At 48.3% G+C, this 19,039-nt stretch overlaps 1 protein-coding gene across 1 annotated transcript in view; it reads left to right on the top strand.

The window, feature by feature from the left end:
- The first annotated feature begins 939 nt into the window (after window positions 1-939).
- Window positions 940-19,039, top strand: part of LOC126015802 (uncharacterized) — a 38,926-nt gene continuing 20,826 nt past the window's right edge. Inside the window, exons 1-2 of the mRNA XM_049778383.1 lie at window positions 940-1,298; window positions 1,454-1,511. Of these exons, the coding sequence (XP_049634340.1) occupies window positions 940-1,298; window positions 1,454-1,511 (417 nt within the window). The remainder of the gene's footprint in view (window positions 1,299-1,453; window positions 1,512-19,039) is intronic.

Here is a 19,039-nt window from a genome sequence, read left to right as displayed (position 1 = left end):
GCCCCCCCAACCCGAAGCATACAAAGAAAGAGCTTAAAGAGAAACAATCCAGCCCAGCTGCAAAGCCCCCTCATTTGCTTTCCCTACACCCTGCATTTCGGAGTGGCCTTGGAATAGGAAAGCGAGGACTGAATTCTTTCATTCCTCCCTCTCTCCCTCCCCCCCTCTCTCTCCACACAAAGCGGGGGCTGCTGGCCAATCTGGCTTGGAGAAAGTTTGGTCTGTGATCCGATTTCTTCAGGCTGATTGGAGCAGTCCGGGCGGAGGTAAAAGTCCCTCCCCAAGAGATTCGGGGTCCAGTTTCGTCCCGCTGTCGCTCCTCTCCGGCTAGGAATGACCCTCCCCAACTCCTCTGAGCCACCCCCCAAAACTGCGCCCCTCCTCCTTTAGCCTTTTATCCTGTGTCTCGCTTCCTCTCTCTCTTCCCCCCCTTCCTCCCTGCCCCGCACCTACCTACCTACCTTCCTCCCCTGCAGCGCCAAGTCAGTCAAGCTCCCCAACCCGGTCCACCCAGCGCCCCGTTGTTGCAGCCGAGAGTTTTTTTGCCGGACTTGTCCCCCAGGGGCCCGGGCTTCGCATCCCCATCCCGCTAAGGTAACGTCGCCAGCGAGCGGGAGCGCAGAGGAAGAAAAACAAGCGGGTGCGTCGCAAACCCCAAAGGGGCGGCCCGTAGCTGGTGGCTCTCGGGCTGCCAGGAGGCTGAGCCGAGCCTGAACCCAAGGACGTGGGTCGAGCTCAAGCCAAGGAGGAAAAGTTCCCATTCCGGCGTGCGCCCTAGCGCACTCCGGGGAGCAGAGCGCACGGCCGGAGAGGTTCTTGGCGCCGTGCGCCTTCCATTGCGCGCAGGGCGCACCGGGCCGGGCAAGGCGAGGGGGACTTCGGGGAGCCAGCAGCAGCAGCAGCAGCAGCAGCAGCAGCAGAAGCATCTGAGTGGTCCCGATGCCGGCAGCCAACATGATGGAGAACCTGCAGCTGCCCGCCCTGCAGGTGCCTGAGGCGCAGGGCGCACCGGAGGGCGGCCCGGCGTGGTCCAGCTCGTCCACTCCAACGCTGCGCCGCCGGCGCTTCAAGATGCGCCGCACCAAAAACGTGCAGGAGCAGAGCCTGGAAACCGGGCTAAGTCGGGACCTGCCGGGGAAGGAGTTCCTGCAGCTGCCTTCCATCGAGATCACTCCGTCCAGCGACGAGGACACGCCGTGGTCCAACTGTTCCACGCCCAGCGCGTCCCCGCGGCGAAAGCGCTTTCTTCTGCGCAAGTGGCTGCGGGTGAGGGAGCGCAAGGAGTGCAGCGACAGCAGGTACGGAGGTCTCAGGGTCACCCATCCCAGCCCCAGCCTCGGTTCTCCACCCCTTGGGGCCCCCTGCGTCCCTTCTGGGCTTCTCCTCCCCTCCCCAAAACCCACCAACCACTGGGAGGCCCCTGGGCATCCTGCCGGAAACTTCGCCTCTCCAGAAGGCTGCTTAGCAGCGCACAACCCACTGCCCGGCAGCGCCCCAAGCTGCAGCCGAAGGTACTTAAGCTCCCCGCAACCCACATTTCCCAAACCCGACCCTGTGCTTCTCATCTCCTAGCTGACCCTCAGGGGGCTGTGCTCTCTCTCTCTCTTGTTGATCCTCTGGCTCCTAAATCATGGGAACCCCTAGGTGGCAAATGCTTATCTCACCTGTTTCTCCCCCCCACTGTAAGGATTTTAGCATCCAAACCGCTTTCTACTGAGGTTGCCACACCTGTTCCCTTTTCATAGATGGAGATTTTATACCTGATATACACCTTTAGATATAATGCAAATTTATATTATATATATATAAACATACATGTGTATATATGTTTCTCTTGGAGTTCACACTTGGTGGTATTCTGAAGCCACTCCTGGCTCTGTGCTTAATGGTCCAAGGAGGGAGTGAGAGAGGAAGCCATGTAGGGCCACGGGGGTGGGAGTAGGGGACACTGTAGTACAGACATGTCCTAGGCGTAGTTGAAGGCAGTTGTCTTAAGTAAGCAGTTTGCTGAGCTCAGGATATATATTACATATGTAGGAAAAGGTAAATTGGATTCAGACTCCAAATTGTGCGGCTTGAATCTCGATTCCTATTCACGATTATAGTGCTGACTGGTAAAAATCTCTCTGACTTACAGCTAAGTCCAAAACAGAACGCTAAGAAGAAGAAAAAAGGTGTTTAGAACTGAAAGGCCCCTTGAAAATAAAAACAGCCGTGAAATAAATAGGTAGTTATTAAAATCCCTCAAGGCACAGGCATTAAGGAGCAGGAATATTGGACCCCAAAAAAGACCTACTCGGGTCCATATTTTATTTCCAGCAGCAGCAAGGCCTGGAGCATCTTGCTTCTCTGTGAGAGTTACCGTCTCCCTCTGTGAAAGGGAATGAAGTCTCAGTGCACAGAAAGTTTCAGGAGTGATCTCTGTGACTATAACAGGGTTGAAGTTCCAGGCCGAGGGAGAGAATGTCTCTGTCTCCTGTAGAATGGACTTGGGCCCAGAAATGCGATTCCACACTCACATGTTTCCTGACATTCCGTAGGGCTCCTTCCTCCTCACACAGTTAGTAACTGAGGGCTGGACACTGACTTTTCCTTTGCTTGGATTACCCAGCAGCGGGGATTAGCATGGTGAATTTGGCCTGGCACCATTCCAAATATATCTCTACCCTATGACCCCTTCCTTTCCCACAACAGAGAAAAACATCAGGCCTGCTGTGGAGTTTTCTTTATTTTGGTAGAGAGCAAAAAATCAAGAGGGTCTCATTTGTTGGATTTTTTTTTTTTTTTGGTTTTGGGGCCACACCCGGCGGCACTCAAGGGTTACTACTGGCTCTTCGCTCAGAAATTGCCCCTGGCAGGCACAGGGGACTGACCATATGGGATGCTGGGATTCGAACCACCGTCCTTCTGCATGCAAGGCAAACATCCTACCTCCATGCAAGCTCTCTAGCCCCTCATTTGTGGATTTATAACTGCATAGCTTAGAAGAGAGCAAAAGGATTAGGAGGTTTCTTCCTTGAAGTTCTAAAAAGTGGAGAAAATGTCCGAGTTAGTATGATTTAGAATCCCCAAACCCAAGGCTATGACATGAAAACACACCAGGGTTGCAGTTTTGTCTGTTTCATCATCAGTTCTTTGAGTGTCCAATATGGTGCACCCCATAAATCAGGGTCAGCTCAGCAGAGGAAACCTGTGGGCTCCAGAAACTGCTCAGAGGTGGTGCTGGAGGCAGCCAGTTTTTCCTCTCCTCTGTGGGCTCTGTAGTGAGGCTGGACTGTTCTTCCTTTCAGCATATTCACAGGTCCTGCTGTGTTAGCCCCTTGGAAAAGGAGATGGCAGGGCTGGAAGGAGAACACAGAGACTAAGGGCTTGGCTTGCATCAAGTCAACTCTGGTTCTTTCTCTGTTCCAGTATATGGACCCCTGAACACTACCAGGAGTAGCCCTAAAACAACTCCAGGAATGACCTAGATACCTTTCTTTCTCTGTCCCTCTCCAAAAAAAAAAAAAAAAGGAGATGGTAGATTCAGGAGATTTTGTCCAAGTCAGGTGCAGGCCTGCAAGTGTGGGACCTGGGTTCAGCCCCTAGTACTATGTGCTCCCTATCCCTGAAGCACCGCTGATCATAGCCCTGCTGCCCCCAAGCACCACTGGGTGTGTCTCCAGGGTATGACAAGACCCCTATGCCATCGTGTGTGTCCTTGATCCCAGCATAGAACCTTCTGGCTCAGTTGGCTGAGTATAACCAGAAGTGACCTTCAGAAGTAACTTGAAAGCATCCCCCCAGACCTTGCACCTAGAATGAAGAGAAGGGCTGGAACCAAAGCACAACTAGGAAGGCATTTGCCTTGCACACAGCCAAACCAGATTTGTCCCCAGCATCCCATATGGTTTCCTGAGTCTGCCAGGAGTGATTTCTGAGCACAGAGCGAGGAGTGAGCCCTGATCACCACTGAGTGTGGTCCAACAACAACAGTCACAACAACATGAAGAAAATGGCAGTGGTTCATATTCATGCCCAGTTACTTTGTGAATTAGGCAGCTGGTGGTCCCTGCTGTGTGCCTAGGGGGCTCCCTGGACTTCTTTGCCATAAGTGGTTGTGGGGATGGTTCTGACACTTATAGCCCCTCTCCAAGCTGCTGGACTATGGTGGAATTTCATAGTGGACAGGGCCAGCTCTGCAGAGTGACAGGTCAGGGTGGCCTTCCAGAGGGCAGATGCATATCCCTGCAGTGTCCTCTGTTTCCTGCTACATGTCACATCTCCCTCGTCCTCACTGCTCCTGGTGTCTCCCACCCCAACTCTCAGAGTGCTGTCCCCCCAGCACATCTGCTCTCACACAGCTCAGTCACAGGATGGCCACTTTTCCAGCAGGTGCCTCCTCCCCATCGTGTGTCTTGGCAGCTCCTGGGCATACACCAAGGATCTGTTTACCTTCGCTCTTCCTCCCTTCCTTCGGAGGGAGCCTTGCTTCTGTTTCAGCTCAGTTTCCAAGGGAGCAGCATGAATCAGGTTTCCAAACCCACTACCTCCCTGAATGCCCCCCCGCACCTAGATTTTTATGAAAAGCACAAGACACGGGGGACAGAGAAAACTTACTGTTGGCCCTTTATGATTTTTTTTGGTGGGGGAGGCCTACACCCAGCAGTGGTGCTCAGAGGTTGCTCCTGGCTGTGCTCAGAAATTACTCCTGGTAGGAGCTGGAGTGATAGTGCAGCAGTATGGCATTTGCCTTGCATGTGGTTGGACCTCAGTTTGATCCCAGGCATCCCATATGGTCCCCAAGCCCAAAGTGATTTCTGAGTTCATAGACAGGAGTAACCCCTGAATGTCACCGGTGTGACCCCAAAAACAAAAAATAGAAATTACTCCTGGTTGTCTCAGTTGACCATATGGGATGCTGGAGATCACACTTGTATGTGCCATGTACAAGACAAATGCCCTACCCACTGTGCTATCACTCTGACCCTTTAATGTTGATTTTTATATCTTCAAATACTAATACACCAGTTACACATGAACAGAAAGCCAATTATTCTTATGAAAAATACCTTCATTTCCTTCTTACGTCTTTTATAATCCAGATAGCAAACAGGCACAAAGGAGACTGTAGTCTGTCTGCCAGCAAGTAATCCGGGCAGATAAGGTTCACCTAGGGAACCTCAGCACACAGTGTTGTTGGAGGGGAGGGGATCTCAGTACTAAATGTACTGCTAAGTGCTGTACATGTACAGCCACTTTATTTGATTTGTTTGTTTGTTTGTTTGTTTGGGGCCACATCCGGTGGTGCTCAGAAGTTACTTCTGGTTTTGCACTCAGGAATCACTCCTTGCAGTGCTTAGGGGATCATACGGGTTGCCGGGAGCCAAACCCAAGTCAGCCTTGTACAAGACAAGTGCCCTACCGGATGTTTTATCACTTCAGTCCCTTGTACAGCTGCTTTATTATCTTTATAAATACACCATAACCACACACACACACACACGCACATACTTGATTTTTTTTTTTTTAATTTTGGGCCACACTTAGCAGTGCTCGAGAAGTTACTCCTGGCTCTGCTCAGAAATTCCTGGTAGTCTTGGGAGACCATATGGGATGCCAGGGATTGAATTTGGGTCAGCTGTGTGCAAAACAAATGCCCTACTGCTGTACTGTCACTCCAGACACACACACACACACACACACACACACACACACAGCTTTTATGACGGAGGAGGATGCAGTTCAGAAACACGCTTGCTTCTGCTTTGACAGAAGCAAGACTGAATTTCAAGTCTTCTAACTCTAATCCTTAATGTCCTTCTAACAGTCTTCCTCAGGGCTTGCAAATAATTGGGGAGCAGCATGTTGGGGGTTGTGGGGAAGGCATGGAAGGGAGACCTGGAGGGAGGGAGGATGGAGGCACGGGGGATGGGAAGACAGCTGAGGAGACATGCTGAGAGGAGTGGGCTGACCACATGACAGCTCACGGGAGCTGCTCTGTGTGTGAGAAGTCATCAGCCATCAGCCATGGATGTGGTTTCTAGGTTCCAACACTGTCGCAGTGAGAAGGGAGAGAAGGAACCCGGGGGTAGTGTGAGAGACGAGTTTTGAGTGTCTGCTGTGGTTTTGCCCTCAGAATATGCCAGATACGTGTCAGGCATGAGATGGGACTGGTTAAGAGCAATTTAACTGGTGACACTTCAGCCCCATGTGCTAAATTACTGCAGGACTGATGACCCAGTCATTATCATCACTTCAGGATAACTCTAGGGGCTCCCAAAAGCACTTGAATGGCCTCATCAGGACTGTCTCCCTGACCCCCCTGGGTGAGACACAGCAGTTGTCTCAGTTCAGGCCCAAGAGCTGTAGGTGGTGGTAGTAGGTAGTAGGCTTGATATAGAGCATTATATAGGCTGAGGCCTTTTGGGGGGCCTTTCCTCTGCTCTTTGGGGTTCAATAGGCTACCTTTTCAGGGCTCTTGTCCTGCTGGAGGAAAAGCTTGCTTCTAACCAAGGTGGTGACGGTCTTAGGGTACTTCCCTGTGACTATTTCCTGCTCTCAGAAGATATGGTGAAACTTCTGCCAGAGCTGTAGAACCCATTTTTGAATGTGGGCATTCAGAATGGCACAGGGGAAGGAAAAGGATGATGCTTTGAGCTGGTGAAGAGTTCCTGTCATTGTGGGCCATCCTCCTAAACTAATCGTGGTATCATACATTGCCTTCTGTGGTCAGATTGTGTGTCTGTATTTTCCATTTAGGCCATTGTTCACATCCATTCTGGGCATATGCGGCTGTGCAGGGACTTCCGGTGGGAGGGATCAAACTGGGTTGAGTTGTTCAACCCTGAGTTGTAATAGATGAGATACACATCCTGGTATAATGGGTCAGACTTTGCTGTGAGGGCCCCACCTTTTATCTCTGAAATCCCAGAATGCTCTGAGTACCACCGAGAGTGCACCTGAGCACCCAAGCTGAGAACAGCCCCCAAGCACTACTAACAACTGTGTCCCCAGCAGCAAACCAAAATAATTTTTTTAGAAGAAAGCACATTGGGTGTTAGATGGGTGTCTAGAGTGCTGGCCTCTCATCAGGCCCATTTCTAACCACCCTGTTCCTGGGTTCTGTGGTCTCTGTATGTCCTCTGTGTTTGTACCTCCACCCCCACACATGACCACCCCCACAATGACCACAGGCATTCTCTGTCTTGTTGCTCTGGTGAATGAGGTTGGTGAGGAAGTGGGGGCCACCTTGAGGGCCAGAGGAACGCGGAGAACAGTCAGCCTAGTTCCCCTTCCTTTTGCAACCATGGTAAAAGAAAGGGTCCAGGAACCTAGCATGGCAAGGGGTGATTGCAATGTCCCCTGCTTTCTTTGTTCCCACAGTTATAATAGGAAAAGTGACCTTTTTTTGTTTTGTTTTGTTTGGTTTTGGTTTTGGTTTTGGTTTTTGGGTCACACCTTGCAGCGCTCAGGGGTTACTCCTGGCTCTATGCTCAGAAATTGCTCCTGCCAGGCTTGGGAGACCATGTGGGATGCCGGGATTCGAACCACCATCCTTTTGCATGCAAGGCAAAAGCCCTATCTCCATGTGACCATTTTTTTTAAATACTTGTTTTGTCCATGCTTCCAAGGACTTTCAGTTTATTTCTTTCAAGAAACATTTGGAGGTGGAAAACAAAGGATGACATCTAGATCTTAAGGAACAGGTAGCAAATAGAAACTTTGAGGCTAGGAAAGAGGTAGTCAGCTCCCCATTTCCTCTTACTGGCCCAGCTAATACTCTCATGCCTGGTGCATTTTCCCCTAGTAGTTTTCTCCTTGAGATTTTCTTTTGAATTGTGGGCATTTCTTCCCTTTTTTCATTGGCCCTATCACATGTGGTGCACATTAAAATGATCTTGGGCCAGGGAGAGAGTTCTGAGAATGGTGGATAAGTCGGAGAAATCAGAACTTCCGAAGCACCATATCTGCAGGGGCCATCCAGAGGAGACACTTTTGCAGAGAGGGACTCTGGGCTTTGTGTGCTCAGGGATTTCTGTGACAGACTGAGCCCCAGAGCAGGCTGCCCTGATCCACGCTCAATGATCCTCCAGCTGGGGCACACTGACGCTCTGTCTGACCTTTTTGTTTGACTCAAGGTTGGCTGGACCGGCCTCAGAAAAGTCGCTTCTCTCTGGGTAGAGCTTCTGGGAGAGCTGTTTACCTTTAGCTGACCAGCCAGCCTGGCTTTTCTCTTGCACTTCGGTGGTGGCGAGGTCACCTCATAAGCCAGGACCATAAATGTCAGCACCATTGTAAACACATGACCTTAACTTGAATAAGTTTTCTTTGTGCTACAAAAAAGAAAAAACAAACAAGAAAACTCATAAACCATTTGTTGTTACTCCGGCAAAGAGGATTGCTTCATCTACTTCCTTCTATATTTTTCAAACCATGTTCTTGAGACAGTTTTCCTTCTAAGGTTTACGGAGCAGAAATTCAAGCTTATTTCTCTGGGTTTGTTCTCCAGAAAGAAAAGGCACTTTCTGGCCAGAGACCTTGGAGAATATTTCTTCAGAGCCTCATTTTTAGCCACTTGGACTGTCACTCCCAGACTCTGAAGAAAATGCTGGCTTTGAAAGGCCAAGAGTTGGCCCCACTGGTTCTCCATGGGGATTGTGAGGCCTGTGGGCTTTGGAGGGGGACGAAATTGATGGCTGTGTGTGTCAGGAGACAGAAACAGCTGGACTCAGTCCAGAAACAGCTGGACTCGGGGCTGAGTTGAGTAGTTAGGGGCCTACCCATTCAGAAAGTTCTCCGGAACTCTGGAATCTTCCTCCTGTCCCCAACTCTCCTGTGGCTTCTTGATGCTCAGATGGTCTCTAAAATGGTCTCCAAGGAGAAACTGATGTACCTCTTTGCTTAGAAGTTGAAGGGCTTAGGCCGAACATGTAGATAAGGAACAATTCTTCCATCTCCAAAAACAGTTCAGTAAAAACTGACTCAGTTGTTGGTTTCCGTGCTGACTCAGGAGACTGTATGGGATGCTGGCAGTCAAACCCGAGTCGTCATGTGCAGACCTTCCCCACTGTACTGTCAGATTGGCCCCTCAAACCTCATCTCTTTCCCAAGGCTCACAGTTGCAGTGGGCCTGTGGGCATTTCTGCTGGGGTGTCCTCAGGACTCTGCTGTTCTCCCCTTGATCTAACTCACCACCTTTCTCTCCATTCAGCATCTCCAAGTTTGTTCCTTGATTTGGGGGGGATGCTCCCTCTTTATTTCACTGCCTTCTCACCTCCATAACTGTGGCCCCTCTCAAGACCCCGCCATCACGTTCTCTCTTCCAACTGAAAGCATCATGGCCCTTTCCTGAGTCTCTTGCTCTGCAGCCAGACTGGTCTAGGTGCCCTCACTCTGCAGACTCCTGTTCATGCCTGGAAAGGTGTGGCCTGCTTCTCTTCCCTGCTCCCCGCAGACAGGGCCCCTCTCTCAGACCACTAAGTACTTTGGAACCCAAAGTAACCCTTTGATCTTAGCTTAGTTATTGTTTCCTTGAGGAAATATTTCTTTTTTTTTTTTTTTCTTTTTTTGGTTTTTGGGCCACACCTGGCTATGCTCAGAGGTTACTCCTGGCTGTCTGCTCAGAAATAGCTCCTGGCAGGCACAGGGGACCATATGGGACACTGGGATTCGAACCAACCACCTTTGGTCCTGGATCGGCTGCTTGCAAGGCAAACGCCGCTGTGCTATCTCTCTGGGCCCCAAGGAAATATTTCTTGACTTGGGCATCTTTAGATCTCTGTTTCTAACAACGTGTTCTTGACTGGCCCCTTAGCCCTGTGGGCATTTCATTCATTTGAGGCCCACCGAACTCTGTGATAGATAAATAGTTGGCAACAAATACACAAATAAAGAATGAACAAATAATCCAAGGGATTTTAAGAAAAGATGATTTCTATGGAATTCTCTCAGAATTTTCCAATAATCACCCCCATGTCTGTGTGTCTCAACTGCATGTGTTGGCTCACTTGTCTGTGTGAAGCTCATTAGTTCTTGTGTATTTGCCCGTCCTGTCCTGTCTTCTATACTAGCTGTGGTGGTCAGAGACCCCATGATTGGCCACATTGTTCTAAGGCTGATCTCTGGTAGGGCATCAGACTTGGCAGAGTTAGGTGAGAATCATTGACCTTTCCCATAAAGGAACCCCAGACAACTTGTACCCATATTTGGGCTGTTTTGGGGGACCTAGAACAGGAAGCCTGTAAGTGTGAGCCATCCCTTACCCCCTTCCTCCTCAGACAATGGCATTTGGAAGATGTTTTCATTTTTGGAGCTATGGTTACCCTGGTAACACGTTACTTTTTTTTTTTTTTATCTCCTGGTCTTCTGTGTTGGGGCAATCATTATTCCTTATTCAGGTAAGAAAAGTGTTGGAGTAGAGGCTGCTTCCTCCTGACTCTCTTTCCCTTCTGATACAGCTAACAAAATTTATTCCTTGGACATATATGACCTGTCAGGTACTATTCTAAGCACCAGAAATGACAGATGGAGAAGTGAAGTAAAGAAAAATTCCTGGCCCAGTCGAGTTTACATCCTAGAGCTGGTAGGGAGATAGTAAACAAATTAGCCATGCAACATTGGTCCCTGTTTGTTTGAAAAACAAATTATTGGGGCATATACCATTGAAAAGGAATTTGTTTTATAATATGCGGAGAAAGAAGGTCTTCCTCCCCTTCACTTAAGAGAGAGCTGAGAGGGCGCAGGGAATTGGCACCACGAGCCCCCATCCCTGCCACATCTGGTGAGAGCTGAGTTGGGTTGAGTGTGGGTTCTTGGGAAGGTATTTGTCACTCTGACATCTGTCAGGACCTTGGCATTAAGCTGGGTCTGTTCACAGCTGTCAGATGCCAGAGCACTTATACCCTGTACATCCTGCCACTTTCCTCCTGCCAACCCAAGCAGAATCCAAAGAGGCCAAGTACCACCATTAACAGTGGTTGTCTTGAGGGCAGAGACCACAAATGACAGTTATTGGGCTGCTGTAGGGTGGATTCTCAGATTGGGCTGGAACTGATATTAAGTCCAGAGTCAAGACTTTACTTCCTTCTATCCTCGGGCACCCCCCCCCCCGACCCCCAACTGGTGACAGGACAGGGGGAGGAAGGTGGAGACAGATAGAATTTGATTTTGTGTTTGCATTTACATGTACCATCATGCCTTGGATACAGCAAACTCATGGTTGGATGATCATGGTCTGATGTCTTCCATATGTTCCTGGGCCCTGTGAGCAGACAGAATGTGTATGTCCACTTGGCACTAAAGGAACTTGGAGCTCTGAGCTCATTTGTACAGTGAAGTAATGGCAGAACTGAGATTCACAGGAGTTTTGCTGTAAATTTACTTTCAGGTCTTTTCTCTGGTATGTGATGCCCATGTATAACTGATGGCATACCAAGAGTTATGCATGTGTGCTGACATTGAAGGTGATAAAATCCACATAAGAAGTTCAGATAGTTTAGGGGTTAAGGCTGAGACTGGTTAGAATCCCCAATATCACATGGTACCTCAAGCCTTGTTGGGTGCAGCAGCTCTGGAGGTACTCAAACACTTTTGTCTGGAGGCCCCTGCTCTTTTGGGTCTGACCATGGAGGCTCCCTAGCTTGGAATGCTCCCAATATTGCAGGGTTTTATTTTGTTTTTAAATCCACAGGAACTGGAATTAAGATTAAAACACAGTAAGCTGTCTTAGCATCGCTTCATCCCTTTGAAGCCCCCAGCTCCTATGAAAATCACCAGCAAGATTTTACCTCCTCCAAATTCCTTTCCTTTTGTGAGGGCGATGTTCAAATTCCGGCTCTAGTAATCAGGGGAGTTCAATTTCTGCTCTCACTGATCTTGTGGCTGCTCTATGCTAACTCCTGAGCTTCAGTGAGCCTTGCATTTTATGAACACCATCTAGTTTAGAAGCGAGCTGCTCATTTGTTTAACAACTAGTGGTTTTTTTGGCGTGGTTTGGTTTTTGGGCCAAACCCGGTGATACTCAGGGGTTACTCCTGGCTATGTGTTCAGAAATCACTCCTGGCTTGGGGGACCATATGGGACGCCAGGGGATGGAACCATGATCCATCCTAGGTTAGCGCGTGCTAGGCAAATGCCTTACTGCTGCCATCGCTCCAGTCCCTAACAACAAGTTTTGGTTGAGCATTTCTTTATAAGTTAATGTGAATCATACCAATAAGTGTAAAGTTGAAGAAGGGTGTGGCCTCCAAGGAGGGCCCAGCAATAACTGTTGGGTTTTAGGGTCCTGGTAATTGGCCTAATCTTATGTCAATTGACATTTTCTCCAAAAGTCTACTCAGCAAGTGACATTGGATAGGCATCTCTTTCTCTTTCTACCTCTCTATATCCATCCTCCTTCCCTTCTCTCCTTCCTCTCCAGTGTTGGCCCTCTGAATATATATCTTCCTGAGGATATATGTGACTTGTATTCCAAGGGCAATTGTTTTCAGACTTCTTCCATGGAGGAAAATTCCCGCCTGATACAAGGTTTCATCCTTAGACACTTTGACTTTATATCTGTCTCTTCCTCCATTACCAGGACCTCTGTATAGGGGCCTGCTCAGATCTGCCTTGGTTTGAAGTTAATTTGAAGATAAAGTGGTAGAGGGAGCAGATAGAGGGGGAATCCAATCCCTGCTCTGTGCCTACTTACCCTTCAGGGTTTAGGGAAAGAGGAATTTTTCCTCTCAGTGTCATTTTGTGTCAAGATTATCTGGTCTGAAGGTCTGGCTCTAGGAGTTGTGGCTATTCCTAGCCTGACTGACCTTTGGGGAATCATTTAGGGTTAGCAGACTTGGGGGTGGAAAGGAGTGGTCCAGAGGTGGTGAGTTAGAGCAGGGTGTGTGTGTGTGTGTGTGTGTGTGTGTGTGTGTGTGTGTGTGTGTGTGTGTGTGTGTGTCTTGAACCTGGTCCCCTTCTGATGGGTCAGGGAGGGGGACAAGAGCCCAGCTGTGTGGGTGCAGAATTTCCTGTGATGTGGCTTCCTGATGTGGCTTGTGTTTTGTTGAGCTGCCCACGAAGTCCTGCAGAGAACTCCCTTGAATGGAGGGCGGGCTGCAGTGATGTTCTATGACAGGAGCTGACAGGATGGAAGAAGATGTTCTGTGCTTGGGAGGAGATGCGGAGTGGGGATAATTTTCAAAACGAGAAGAACTTGTCAAAAGAGGCAAGATACGCCTCGAGACCATCTCTCAAATGATCAGAGGCATCAGTGATAGTAGCGTTAGCTTTTATGCACACACTGCAATGCTTATTCTGTCTTTTGTGAGAGCTTATTTATGGATAGACGTGAGTGTAACTCGCGCTTTAAGAACGATGATAACTTGTCACAACGGCATCTTTTATGAATGTTCAGTCTGAGTAAGAGTCGTGTGATCGATTTGATCCCCATTGGCATCCAAACAATAAATGCTGTTTGAAGAGCCATGTTTAATATTTGGAAAGTAAGAAAGCAAATGTTTCTTGTCTTTTGGTCTCAGGAGATAGAGATATAAAATGCAAGAAAAAATATTTGATTACACTATCATCTATGTTTCCCTTATGCCTTGATAGAGATTCATTAGGAGGAACTAAAATAAAATAAAAAAAAAAAGAATTCACTAGGATCTTCTAAATCCCTTTCTAATTTAAAAGTACACTGAGGACTCCTCTAAGAAGTGCATTTACATTCCATCTTCCTTCCACAATTTCTTAGATAGACAACAGTGCCAGTCACTCAATAGAGCCAAGTGGGTGAAGTCCTGGGCACTGAGTGAATTCCAGCCCACACTCTGTTACTTGCCACTCATGTGACTTTCAGGAATTTCTGTACTGTAGTGTTTGTCCCGTTCACCTCTCCCACCATCCTATGACTTTTCACACGTATAGTAGCTAGTTTTGAGACTGCACCTTTCAAGTACCCTTTTACCTTAGAGACGCTCATCTTATTCCTTTATTTTATTAAATCACAAAGATTTATGATGGAGTTTTAAGTATACATTGTTCTAGCACTTATCCCTTCACCAAAGTCCTCTACCCTCCACCAATATCCCAATTTCCCTGCTGCTCCCCCACGCACTTTTCCCTTGTCCTATGGTCCTGGTGTTCCCTTTCCTAGCTTATCCCCTCCCCACAACCTGACCCAAGTGCAAGTTTCCCACAGAAGAGCATTTCTCCTGCTCTTCATTTTAATTGCCATTGGGTAGGCATTTGCTATTCTCCTAGGAAGTTTCCTTCTATCCTTCATATGAGAGACATCATTTGAGTTTCTGTTCCTTTCCCTCTGATTTCCCTCAGCATGATACTCTCCAGATTCATCCACATAGCATCAAATTGTATGACTTTATTTTTTCTTGTGGCTAAGAAGTTTTCCATTGTGCATATGTACCATAGTTTCTTTCTTTTCTTTTCTTTTCTTTTTTTTTTTGGGGGGGGGCCACACCCGGCGGTGCTCAGGGGTTACTCCTGGCTGTCTGCTCAGAAATAGCTCCTGGCAGGCATGGGGGACCATATGGGACACCGGGATTCGAACCAACCACCTTAGGTCCTGGATCGGCTGCTTGCAAGGCAAACGCCGCTGTGCTATTTCTCCGGGCCCATACCATAGTTTCTTTATCCACTCATTTGTTCTTGGACGTTTGGGTTGTTTCTAGATTCTAGCTAGTGTGACTAATGCTGCAACGAAACATAGGAGTGTAGGTGCCTTTTCTACTTTGGGACCCATGGGGTAGGTATGTTCCAAGGATTGGAATTGCTAGGTCATATGGAAGCTCAAATTCTATTTTTTTGAGTAATGTAAGTAGTCTCTTCCAAAAAGGCTGGACCAGTCAACACTCCCACCAGCAATGAATGAGGGTCCATGTCTCCCCATATCCTCAATAACACTGGTTGTTTTTCTTTTTTTTTTTTTTTTTTGTGGTTTTTGGGTCACACCCGGCAGTGCTCAGGGGTTATTCCTGGCTCCAGGCTCAGAAATTGCTCCTGGCAGGCACGGGAGGACCATATATGGGACGCCGGGATTCGAACCGATGACCTCCTGCATGAGAGGCAAACGCCTTACCTCCATGCTATCTCTCCGGCCCCGGTTGTTTTTCTTTTTGATGAATGCCAGCCTCTGTGGTGTGGTGTGAGGTGACATCTCATTGTTGTTTTGATTTGCATTTCCCTGGTCATCTTCCTTTCTGTATCTCTTTGTTGAGACTCTCTCCATCTCTGCATCTTGGCTGTCAGAATTTGAAGTTCCTTTAAGGAGGACTCTTACTCTTGAGTCTCCTGTAGTTATGATAGAAAACATCCCTCACACACTTCATGAAATGGTCAGTAGAAATGGTTATCCCATGATGAGGACTACCACCAAGTACTCAGCACAGAAACCAGATGCCTTTGTGTGCCCTCAGACCGAAATCCATATGTGAAGAGGAGTATGGTGTTAGGGGCCTCTGAGCGGACAAACTTGGGTTTTCTTCTCTAATGCACATACTTTTGTGGCTTAACACAGATGCTCTAACTGCTTTGGCCTCTGGACTCCTGTTTTGAAAGTGAAAGAAATAGGGCCGGGAAGGTGGCGCTGGAGGTAAGGTGTCTGCCTTGCAAGCACTAGCCAAGGGAAGATGGCGACCGCGGTTTGATTCCCCCGCGTCCCATATGGTCCCCCCAAGCCAGGGGTGATTTCTGAGCACTTAGCCAGGAGTAGCCCCTGAGCATCAAACAGGTGTGGCCCAGAAAACCAAAAAAAAAAGAAATAGCCTAGATAATCTTTTAGGCCTCTTCCTGCTTTAAGGGCTGGCCCGTGGGTTTATTCAGAATTAGCCAAGAGAAAATAATAAGCTGGAAAGAAGCTAACAATAAAGGAAAGCAGGGATTGAATAGAGGAGGCAGGTAACAAGTTGGGAACTAGTTGGGTACATCCTGAATCTTGTCCCAGCAATTGTCTTTCTGGGTCCCCAAACAGTGCTTTGCTCTTTTCAGGGAACCCTGTTCTCTCTGGCCGGAGCCATCTCAGCCCCAGTTCAATGCACATAAGCTCCCTTGTCTGCCAACCACAGCGCAGGAGCTGGTTTCCCTGATTTCCTTTCCTCCTCCTCATTGTTGCCCTCAACTAGAGTGAGCTTTGTGAGCTGGAATTCAGCTAAGCCAGCCTGGGTTCAAATGGGCACTGCTGCCCGTTCTGGGTTCCAGGTGGCCCGCGATTACCCATGCCTCCTGCTGTTGCTCTGTTGTGCTGTTTTCCGGATCTTTCTGATCTAATAGATCAGTGTTACACAGTGGAGAAGCCCAGCTCGCTTGCAGGCAGATGGCAGGAACCCAGCGGGAGGCCCCTGAAGTCCTTTGAGGACTCACCTGGCAGCCTTCCTGGCTCTAGGAAAGAGGCTCCCTGGAGCTGTACAGGTGCTGTTCCTTACAATTAGTTAGTGAAGGTGGTAGATGTGGCTCTTCAGTCCTCTCAGACTTACACTATGCTAAGGTAATGGAGATACTAGCAAAGAAAATAAAAGGATGGCAGAGGTGGGGGTGGGGGAAGAGGGCTGGTGCATAAGAAAACAAGTTATGGTTCATCTCTCCCTGCATCTACACTCTGCCTGCCTGCAGCTTTCAGCCTCTTCTTCCAACGGTCTCCCCATTCCTCCAAGCACCTTCTTTCTTTCTTTCTTTTTTTTTTTTTTTTTTTGTTTTTTGGGCCACACCCGGTGACGCTCAGGGGTTACTCCTGGCTATGAGCTTAGAAATTGTGCCTGGCTTGGGGGACCATCTGGGACACTGGAGGATCGAACCTAGGTCCGTCCTAGGCTAGCGAAGGCAAGGCAGGCACCTTACCTCTAGTGCCACCACGCTGGCCCCAGCACCTTATTTCTAATCTGTTTCCTCAGTGTCATGAAATAGCCTTCAATTTGGTTTCTGAGACACACACAGCCCTTGGCACTGCGGGCTTGGCTCATGTCTCCACCTTCAGCTCTTGCCATCCCTGCTTTGGCCATTGGTGCCCACCTTCTGGAACTCCGGGGTCTTCCATGGGACACACTTTTCATGTTCCTGTCATTTGGCAAGGGCTTGTTTCTCCACTGGAAAGTGAGCTGCCACTGGGAAGTCTCTACTCATCTGAGCTGCCACCTCTCAGAGCTCTTCCCACATTCAGAGCCTCCCCTCCTTTTGCCCCTCCATTTGTGTATTCCCTGAGCACTGCAGAGATCACTTCTGAGTTCAAAGTCAGAAATAGACCCAGAATACTGCTATGTGTGCCCCACCCCAAGTACATGTCAACTATGTTTGTAGGCATAGGCACCTTCTTTTGTGGGGAGGCGGGTTGCTGATAACAAGGTTGTGTGTTAGCAGAATCACGCCTAGCAGCCTTGAATAGCTCAGTCTGCCTTTGAGGTGCCACAGATGTGTCTTGCATGTGCCTTTCCTGTATGTGTCTCTCCCCTTGCCCCATCGCTGGTATTCTTTGATGTTTCAGCATTGGGCACAGACAGGTCCTGAAGGGAGGGGACCATCTTCTGTGCCCTTATAACTTCCCCCCAGGCTTGACTCAGACCTTAGCCAGTTCATCCGAAAATAAATGGCACATGCTAACCCAGCAGAGCGACATTGAGGATGCAGAGAGCAGTCTGGTGGGCAGGGGGCCACACTAATACAATTGACTACTTGTCAATGAGCTGGTGATCATTCTAGTAGGTTCTTGGGTGTGGGGTTGGGGCCAAATCCAGTGGTACTCAAGGATTACTCCTGGCTCCTCGCTCAGAAATCACTATTGGCAGGATCAGGGAACTGCATGGGATGTCGGGTATTGAATCCAAGGTGGATGCATGTAAGGAAACACCCTACTTGCTGTGCTATCACTTCAGTCTTCTGGCAGGTTCTTGCTGTGCATAAAGGACATACCTCAGGTGAGTTGTAGTCTCAGACATCAGCTGTTGGCATTAGAGCCAATATGGATTGTCTCAGTGATGGGCCTCATAACTTAATAACAGAAGGAAATTAACAGCAGAATAAGCATGCTTATTGTATTCAAATTCTGATATTTAAGGGAAGTAATATGGGAAAGGGCCATAAAGAAGGGGTTGACTTAGTACATATTAGCTCTCCCTCTCTAACATAAACTTTGGACTACTTGCATATTATGTATTTTTTTTTAGAGTTTTAACCCCATTCTTAAATACACATTAAAATTCTTGATCTTATGCCAGGGAGAAACTTCCAAGAACAGAGCATGCCTTGCAAGTGGGAGCCACGAGTTTAATCTTCAGGATCCCTAGGCTCCCTGAGCACTGCAGGGATTGCTACTGACTGACTCCAGGAGTAGCCTTCTAGCATTGCCAGGCATGCCCCCACCACCCTATGACCACCACTAATAAAGACATTTTTGATCTGAGGAGCTCACTGAAGTGTTCTGCCAATCAGAATGCTTTTTGAATGAATTTTGGAGCCTGAGAAATGTGTCTCAGCAATAGAGACCTCCTTGCCTTGTGTGTAGGAGGCCAGGGTTTGAACCCCAACTCTGCCCCCACCCTCAAAACAGAACCAAAAATGAAAGAAAAAATTAGTTTTGAGTGAATGAAATATCCACTTTGGAATATGTTATATGGAATAGATCATCTATCTTAAAATTTTATTTATTATTTTGCCCACATCTGGTTCTCAGGGCTTACTTCTGGCTCTTAGCTCAAAGATCACTCTTGGTGGGACTCAGAAAAGTCTGTGGGATGCCAGGGATTGAACCTGGGTCAGCTGTATACAAAGCAGCTTTTGCTGTGGCCCCTCAGCTTTTTTTAGGCCTCTCAAGCAGGGCTGAGTGCCTGTAGCGGTCATTGCTTCCAGCAATCTTCAACCACATAATCCTGATAGTTCAATGATTAGACCTGATGTTGCGTCACCAGCAGTGCTGGGGTTCATGTGATCTTTCTCAGGGGACCAGTTCTGTGTTAGGGATAGTAATTGGGGCCTTATGCATGCTAGGCCTGTGCTTCAGCAGCTATCTCCCCAGCCCTCCTCACCCCAATTCTTTCTGTGACCTTGTACATGTGGATAGATCCAATTGGATATA

The sequence above is a fragment of the Suncus etruscus genome, chromosome 8 (assembly GCF_024139225.1).
Source record: "Suncus etruscus isolate mSunEtr1 chromosome 8, mSunEtr1.pri.cur, whole genome shotgun sequence".
NCBI lineage: Eukaryota > Metazoa > Chordata > Mammalia > Eulipotyphla > Soricidae > Suncus > Suncus etruscus.
Note: the sequence above shows the minus strand (reverse complement) of the source record. Positions and strands in the feature narration are given on the sequence as shown.